We start from the raw sequence: 9,279 nt of genomic DNA on the forward strand, positions 1-9,279 counted from the left end.
TATGCATGAAGTAGAAAGAGAGTGGATAGAAAGGAATTTTTCTCCCTCTCTCACAAGATCATCCCATGAAACTGATGGCTAGGAAACTGGAACGAACTAAAGGAAGTACTTTTTCACAACTAAAGGAAGTATTTTTTCAGTGCATCATTAATCTATGAAATTATCTGCCACAGGATGTGGTGATGTCCACTAGCTTGTATGGCTTTAAGGAGGGCTTAAACAAATGCATAGAAGACAGGTCTATCAATGGCTACTAGTCAGTTCAGTTCATTTCAATTTTATTACGGTCATTGACCAGAAGGCTACTAGTCTAGTGTCTATAGGCCACCTCCAGCCTCAGAGACAAGATACCTCTAACGTCAGTTTGTCACCATGTCAGTTTGTCACCATCTGACGAATGACCCGGAACACAATGTATATGAAGTATTGGTCCGCCCAAGAGCGGAGAAAGCTGGTTACAATGAACAGATCTGAGGATTCAGATCCGAACAACAGAAAGGGGGGACTGATGTATGGCCAATATATAGTGGAATATAGAAGTTAACTGCTTGACATAAGCGTCGCCATTTTGCATTAAGAAACTGCCTATTTTGTATCAAGTGTTTGTCTATCTATGCTGAAAATAATTCTCTCTCTTAGTTAGGTTTCGTTTCCCATGAAATCCATATTTAGCTTGAGAACCACAAGTGCTGCAAGGGTATGATAGAAACCAGACTGGCATACTGCTTGCACAAGCTGATTTATGACCTAATGCCGGACCCCTTCCCAGACGAGAAGGGGAACTAACTTGAGTTATGACCTATGACATATAACCGTTTCTTTTTCTGTAACTTTCGGTAATTGTTTTCCTAAGGAGAATTTGGTGTATAAAGTGTGTTGCTTATGTATCAGTCTTTGTCCTGCTCTGAGCATTAGCCCGGGCAGCACCTTTGCTTCTTAAGGGCAAATAAAGCTTTGATCTTAAGTCCTCTCGTCTGGGCTGATTATTGGGCTCCATCCGCCCAGGAACGAACCTCCCCTATTGGGGGCAAGGGGTACCTGATACTCCAGACCATTGCAGAGGAGCAGCAAGAGCAGGAGAGAGGGCATGCCCTCACCTCTTGCCTGTGGGCTTCTCAGAGGCACCTGGTGGGTCACTGTGTGAAACAGGATGCTGGACTAGATAGGCCTTGGGCCTGATCCAACTGGTCTGTTCTTAGGATAAGAAGGCCATGTGAAAGAGTTGGAGGAACAACTTCAGTTTTGCAACAGAAGCCTGTCTGGGTGGTTGGGCTTGCAGGACCTTTTCAGGGGCCTCAACAGTCCTAGGTCCAGCTGTACTAGATTTCCAAGTGAGATGCAAGCAATAAATAGTGGAGTTATTGAAAGAGGTCTAGTGCATGCACCTCTTCACACATATCCAATAACTGCAAGCCACCTTGGGTGCACAAAATACAGGAAAAGGGGGCATCATCAATAAATAATATTTTATCCTATACTTAGGAACCAAAAGTCAATTTACATAAAATGTCCTGCAGAACTTCTGGAAGACACACAGCCTCAGGCTCTTGTTGCTCCTGAGAGCAGAACTAAAACCAGTGGGTTGAAATTACAAGACAACAGATTTAGGCGAGGTATTAGGAAGAACTTCCTAACCAAGAGGTGTTTGACTCTGGAACAGCCTGCCTTGTGCAGTAGTGGGCTTCCCCTTGCTGGAGGCTTTCAAACAGAGGCTGAACATCCGTTAGTTAAGTCTGCAGGGCTCTGAGCAGGGGGTTATAGTAGAAGACCTCCAAAGTTTTCCAACTCCAAGATTCTGTGAATCTCCAGGGTAAGAGAAATCCAAAACTGCAGGGCAGCCACTGTGAACACTTATCTGCAAATCCTTCCAACACCAATATCACCCACAATTCAGGATGCATCCTTTACTAAACACAGAGACTCCACTTTTACTTACGGAAGCACCAAAGTGTTGTCTGCAAACTCACAGGAGTTGTAGAGTTTCATCCCCTGTGCATATTCCTTGTCATGCATCATTGGCATTTTTTTCAAGGCATTGACTAGCATATTTGCCGCAGGGGCAAGCCCTAGAAATAGACATGAAAGAGAAAGCTGCTAGTGAAAGACCCACTTTTACATTTGGGCAGAACAGAAACATTTGCTTTTCATTTGCATGTGGCCAAGTCACCTTAAGTGGCACAGCGGGGAAATGCTTGACTAAGAAGCAGAAGGTTGCCGGTTCGTATCCCCACTGGTACTATATCAGGCAGCAGGGATATAGGAAGATGCTGAAAGGCATCATCTCCTACTGCGTGGGATATGGCAATGGTAAACCCCTCCTGTATTCTACCAAAGAAAATCACAGGGCTCTGTGGGTGCCAGGAGTCAAAATCGACTTGACGGCACACTTTACCTTTACCTTTTAAGTTAGTGGTAAGAGGTGACCCTGCTTACTGAGCAAAGAGGCAGCTTTTAAATGTGGTGGTTCTCTTGTATCTAGCAGGGGGAGAGCAATTGGCTCTATCCATCCCCAGCACAGCATCCCTCCAGTGGCTGTTGCTGGTGTCTATCTTACGTTTCTTTTTTAGACTGTGAGCCCTTAGACTGTGGACAGGGAGCCATTTTATTTATTTTCTTTCTGTAAACTGCTTTGGGAACTTTTTTTGAAAAGCGGTATACAAACACTTATCATATCCATATTCCTAAGAGCAGGGCTGCACAATTTTAGCCATCTTCCAGATGTTGGACTACAGCTCCTGTAATCCCTGAATGTTGGCCACTTTGACTAGAGATTTTGGGAACTGTAGTCTTACAGCTGGAGGGCCAAAACTGTGCAGCCCTGGGGCTGTCCTTAGGGCAGAGCAAACAGGGCGACCAATGCAGGGCCTGCTCTTTTAACCCCCATCACCTAGAAGCCCCCCCCCCCCACTCCTGCACTGTCTGATTTGCCCCGGCCCCTGCACCTTGCCAGGGCTCCCTAGGACAGTCACCATGACAACAGAACAAACTGCACATTATCAGGGCCTTGCTTTATTTATTTGTTTGGTTGATGGCCCACTCTTTCCTGTAAGCTCAGAGCAGCTGACTGCATTTTAAAAGCTAATCATTCTGTTCCCAAGGGGCTCACAATCTTAAACGAAAGAAAGAAAAGAAATCACAAGGGAGAAGGTGGGTGGAATTCTCAGAGGGGAGGGTCCAGAAAGCAGTTGGTTCTCCTCACAATTATGGTGAAATAGTATATATTTGTAGTCACCTAAACTGGACAGCACTACCTTAACTGGTGCTGTGGGGAAACGGCTTGACTAGGAAGCAGAAGGTTGCCAGTTTGAATCCCCGCTGGTACTATATCAGGCAGCAGCAATATAGGAAGATGTCGAAAGGTATTATCTCATACTGCATGGGAGGAGGCAATGGCAAACCCCTCCTGTATTCTACCAAAGACAACCACAGGGCTCTGTGGTCTCCAGGAGTCGACACCGACTCAACGGCATAACTTTACCTTTTATATTGGGCAGCAATGACATAGGAAGGTGCTGGAAGCAGATGCTCGCTTCAGTGACAACAGCAAAGGCACCATCTCACACTGAGCGGGAGGAAGGCAATGGTAAACCCTTCCTGTAATCTACCAAGAAAACCACAGGGCTCTGTGGTCACCAGGAGGCTTTACACACAGGGCTTCTACCTCGAATCTACTTCAGAGGAGAGTGTGTGTGTTCACACACCAGCCAAACTTACCCTGAAGTCCTTTCGAGATCCTTGGACACACTCCGCACACAAATCGGGCTTTGTGATGCAAATTCTAGCTTATCTCAATGTATTTCCAGATTTTTAAAATGCTAGTTTTAAGCTTTTTCTGAAAATCCCGGAGCAAATAGGGAGAGGCACTGACATAGGATCATTAGCATGATAACAGCAATGCTCTATTTAGAAATGCAGATATCGCTCTTTAGGAAGCTCTCTCTCCCCCACACCCCCCGCCATTGGCTGGAAAGAAAACATGGATGCATGCCATGTGAACTTGTTTCAAAACAAAACCAGAGCAGAGGGGAAGTGTCATTCAAAGTGGCTTCGCTCAACATTTACCCCAAAGCCATGTGCAAATAACTTCCAGGAGTTGACGCCAACTCGATGGTACAATTTTTCCTTTTCCTGCTTTACCTGAACCTTTGCTGCAGCCTGACAAAAATGGCTGTGCGGGAGGATTTGGTTCTTTTCAAAGCAGAGGGGCAGGTGACAGGCCTCCTCAGGGCTTTAAGACTGTTACTTTAACATTTTCTTTAAAACTGAGCCATTCAGAATCAGTTTCAGAGAGAAGCAGAGCTTTAAAAGGTCCTCCCCACACCCACAATCAAGGGTATCTTCTAGCTTGGGGAGCAGGGATATTGTGCCAAAAGACACCCCCACAGTCTATCTCCCTCCCCCCCCCCCGACTCACCTCCATCCCACTCTGTGCCCCCCATGCCAATGGTGCCTCCAGTATTGAACACCAGCACCTGGGTTCTGGCCTCTTCCCAGCCAAGCAAGGCCTCAGGTGAGCCCCATAAACATTCATGGCTCAGGGAAGAGCTTCTCATCCGCTGAAGGCGTGGGGTAGCTGGGGTTGCTGTCATGCTCTCTGCCCAGCACAGAAGCTGCCGGCAGCAGGCGGGTCACTGTTTATATTTTCCAAAGCCTCGACTCTTAACATCTCTGCACACTTTCTATTTTTATCTGAAACATGTGCATCTTTCATCTGACATTTATGCTTCGGCTGTGACCTCATTCTTGACTTGCTGGTGGTGGTGTCGCTGCAGAAGACGGAACAGATGCAGCAGCTGCTCCTGCTCTTGACTTCTCAGGCTGCCATCCCCAAATCCCGAGAGAGAGAGAGCCCCCAAAGGTGCAGGGGCGTAGCAAGGTTGGAGTGGGCCCAGAGACAAGATTTTAAAATGGGCCCTCCCCTCACTGAAGCTCAGCTCATGAAGTAAAGAAATCTTAAATGAGGATGAATAGTGGTAACAAAAAGCATAGAACATCATCCTAAATTATTTCTTTAAAGGTTTTGTAAATTGTGGACGATGCAAGTCCTTTAATGGTACTAGAGAAAGACACGCTGTTCAGGTAGCTCCAGGTCTTAACAGTCACATAAATTTCGGAGGATGAAAACAACTGAAGGAAGCCCGGGCGGGTGCGCAACTGGGGGAGACAGTCATGTGACTTGCTTCTGGGGCCCCGCCAAGGCGCCCCCCGAGACAACTGTCTCCCCTTGCCCTATTATAGTTACACCCCTGCAAAGGTGTTCAGGGCAGTGCTAGCTCAGTCTATTGGCCAACAGTCGCCCCCAGCCAGGGTGAATTGTTTTAAATGGTTGCCCTGGTTTTCCAGGGTTTTTAGCTGTTTCCATGTTTAATTTGTTTTATTCTGTTTTTTATAGTTTTGTTTTTAATTGTTAACTGGTTTTGTTTTTATCCTGTTGTAAACCGCCCTGAGCCATTTTGGAAGGGCGGTATAGAAATCAAATCAAATCAAATCAAATCAAATCAAATCAATCAATCAATCAATCAATCAATCAATAAATAAATGGGCGCCCGCACACACACACACACACACAGAGGAGGGTGGTGGGCTGGGGAAGGAAGCACGTGCCTAGATTGTGAGCCCTTTGGGGACAGTGTTCCATCTTATTTGTTTGTTATCTCTGTGTAAACCGCCCTGAGCCATTTTTGGAAGGGTGGTATAGAAATCGAATAAAATAATAATAATAATAATAATAATAATAATAATAATAATAATAATAATAATAATAATAATATGACTCTCCCCCCCCCAGCCCCCTACAAGCCAGGCCAATTTAATAATCAAGAGAAAAGAGAGAGAAAAGAGGCCTTGAAGAATATATAAGGGGCAGTGAAGTAGATGCACTTCAAATGGTCAAGAACAAGAAACTATTCAACACCAATGAAAGAAAGCAGGCCTACAAGAAAGAACAAGTCAAGAACCAAGCAGAAAAATTGAAAAATAAGCCACTGCATGGTCAATATTTGCACAATATAAGTGGAAAATCAGACATCACCGAGACCTGGCAATGGCTTAAGAATGGCAACTTGAAGAAAGAAACAGAGGGTTTAATATTGGCTACACAAGGACAGGCACTAAGAACAAATGCAATAAGAGCAAAAGTCGAAAAATCAACCACAAACAGCAAGTGCCGCCTTTGTAAAGAAGCAGATGAAACCGTGGACCACCTAGTCAGCTGTTGTAAAAAGATCGCTCAGACTGACTACAAACAAAGGCATGACAAGGTAGCAGGGATGATACACTGGAACGTCTGCAAAAAATACAAGCTACCTGTAGCCAAAAGTTGGTGGGACCATAAAATGGAAAAAGTTGAAGAAAATGAAGATGTAAAAATATTATGGGACTTCCGACTACAAACAGACAAACATCTGCCACACAATACACCAGATATAACTGTAGTCGAGAAGAAAGAAAAACAAGTCAAAATAATCGACATAGCAATACCAGGGGATAGCAGAACAGAAGAAAAAGAAATAGAAAAAATCACCAAATACAAAGATCTACAAATTGAAATGGAAAGGCTGTGGCAGAAAAAGACCCAAATAATCCCAGTGGTCATTGGCGCCCTGGGTGCAGTTCCAAAAGACCTTGAAGAGCACCTCAACACCATAGGGGCCACAGAAATCACCATCAGCCAATTACAAAAAGCAGCTTTACTGGGAACAGCCTATATTCTGCGACGATATCTATAACAGCAGCAACAACATTGACAATAAAATTCAGCCATCCCAGGTCCTTGGGAAGGACTCGATGTCTGGATAAAACAAACCAGTCAATAACACCTGTCCGACTGTGTGAAATAATAAAATAATATGACTCTCCCCCCCAGCCCCCTACAAGCCAGGCCAATTTAATAATCCATCGTCTTGGTCTCTAGCGGCAGGAAGCTGCTTTAAGCCTCTCAGGAGAGATCTTTATCAATCACGAGAGAGACAATGTGTGAGTGCAAAGGGGGCGGGGCAGCAGGCAGGCAGTAATCCATGCAAGGAGAGGGGTGGCTGGGAGAGAAAGACCACGAGGCTTGCCAGAGATCTTCTCTCCATTTCCCGTTGTCTCCAGGGTCCTTTCAGTGCCCAGACAGGGGCGTAACTATAATAGGGCAAGGGGAGACAGCTGTCTGGGGACCCACTGCTTTGGGTCCCCCCCCCGAGGCAAGTCATATGACTGACTTCCCCAGCCATGCACCCGACTGGGCTTCCTTCAGGTGTCTTCATCCTCCAAAATTGTTGTGAGTGTTAAGACCTGGAGCTACCAGAATGGCATGTCTTTCTCTACTACCATTAAATGACTTCCATCATCCAAAATTTACAAAACCTTCTTAAAAATAATTTAGGATGATGTTCTATTGTGGCACATAAGAATATATATATATATATATATACACACACACACACACACACACACACACACACACACATATATATATATATATATATATATATATATATATATATATATATATATATACAAACTTCAGTGAGGGGGCATTTTAAAATCTTGTCTCTGGGCCCACTCCAGCCTTGCTATGCCCCTATGCCCAGCAGCAATCTTTGAGCTCGGAAAGTCTTCTTTCTGTGCAATTAATATTTCTTCTTTTTCTATTTTTGTCTTTAATGCCCCCCCCTTCTCATCTTTGCTGGTTGGTTTCCCTTTAGACTCAGCTGGGAAGCTGATGGGGGGTGGGGTGGGAGGAGGGAGAAATGGTGTGTGCTCTCAAGCAGCCAAGGGGCGGTTTTTCCCTGCTTTTTTGGAGTGAAAGGTTGTTGGTTTTACAGCAGAAGTACCAACCTACACCATGCTGGCTATTCCCTTCACCTATAAACATCAACTCATTGGGACAGTCTCTCCTCCCTGCCCGTTCCCTGGAAGAAAAGAGATAGGTTTTTATGTGTGCATTTTAATTATTGCATTTGAGCTCTGATCAAGAAAAAGAACTCTGTTTGGCAGGATGTAAACAATTTTTCATCTCCCTTCAGCTCTAGGAAAAAGGAAGCTGAAATTATCTCTCTTTTGTTCGCAAAGTTGTTGTTTTTTTAAAAAATAAAAATAAAAAAATCCCCCAGTGTTTGGGGACAGGGGAAGAGAAAAATGTTCCAAGTGAAGCTGGAGACCAGGCAGATCATTTGGAGCAGAGGCTCAGACAAAATCAAAGGCAGAGTAAAATAGGAACATAGGAAGCTGCTGTATACTGTGTCAGACCATTGGTCTATCTAGCTCAGCATAGTCTACAGTACAGACTGGCAGCGGCTTCTCCAAGGTTGCAGGCAGGAATCTCTCTCAGAGCGGAGAAACCAGAGAGGATTCTTCTGCTCTTCCAGATCCATCCCCTGAAAGGAATACCTTACAATGCTCACATTTAGTCTCTCATCCATATGCAACCAGGGCAGACCCTGCTTAGCTAAAGCAACAAGTCATGCTTGCTACCACAAGACCAGCTCTCCTCATAATGGGGAGCAGGGGTACTTGAACACCCTCCGAACATATATTTTTGTGTATGTGATCATTATTTATTTAGACCCTCAGAGCACGGTACAGGACTTTTCTTTTATTTCTTCCGCTTTTAGCCATTTTTCAGCCTCAAAGAACCTAACGCCCAATTCCCATGGACTTCAAGTCTTGTTATCCGCAGTTCCATTAACCCCCATTGTAACTGAGAATGGAACCTCCGCGGATGAGGGCCACCTGATTTCATTTTCAGTTATGTTTTTGAATGGTATTTGTTTGGTTTTTAAATCCAGACTCCAAAGTATGCCTATATTCAATCAAAAGAACATAAGATCCTACTAGATCAGACCAAAAGTGTCAATGCTTTTTTTAATCTTGCTTCTTCAAAGTCCAGTTTTCACATCCATAGAGTATCACGGAGAAAACCATTTTCCGAACGATTCTAATCTCTGTAGGTGTAGACACGTCACAGCATTTAAATATCCTTTCCAAGGCCTTCATTTCAGCCCTACCAAGTGCTAGTCTGTGGTGTATTTCTTGACTGCTGGATCCTTCCCTGTAGATTGTCGGTCCTAAAAGGTAGAAGCTATCCATCACTTCAATGTCTTCATTGTCAATTCTGAGGCTGGTTGCTGTACCCGTTGTCTTTAGTTTAGTCTTCTTTACATTTAATTGTAGCCCCACTTTTTCACTGTACTCCTTGACTTTCATTACTAAAGCTTGCAGATCATCCACATTCTCAGCGATCAGAGTGGTGTCATCAGCGTAGCGCAGGTAATTGGTGTTTTCCCTACAACT

General features: G+C 44.5%; 1 protein-coding gene across 4 annotated transcripts in view; it reads right to left on the minus strand.

Moving 5' to 3' along the window:
- The window catches only part of LOC128339443 (60 kDa lysophospholipase-like), a 64,132-nt gene extending 59,146 nt beyond the window's left edge, over positions 1-4,986 (minus strand). Inside the window, exons 1-2 of one of the 4 annotated variants that reach the window (XM_053283375.1) lie at positions 4,415-4,986; positions 1,937-2,066 (exon numbers count right to left, since the gene is read on the minus strand). In XM_053283375.1, coding sequence (XP_053139350.1) covers positions 1,937-2,066; positions 4,415-4,589 — 305 coding nt within the window. In that variant the 5' untranslated portion in view covers positions 4,590-4,986. Of the gene's footprint in view, positions 1-1,936; positions 2,067-2,167; positions 2,193-2,662; positions 2,772-3,478; positions 3,580-4,414 lie in introns of those variants that run through there. The other 3 variants (XM_053283376.1, XM_053283378.1, XM_053283377.1) reach the window with 3 other exon arrangements.
- Between the last annotated feature and the right edge of the window lie 4,293 nt (positions 4,987-9,279).

The sequence above is a fragment of the Hemicordylus capensis genome, chromosome 1, assembly GCF_027244095.1.
Source record: "Hemicordylus capensis ecotype Gifberg chromosome 1, rHemCap1.1.pri, whole genome shotgun sequence".
NCBI lineage: Eukaryota > Metazoa > Chordata > Lepidosauria > Squamata > Cordylidae > Hemicordylus > Hemicordylus capensis.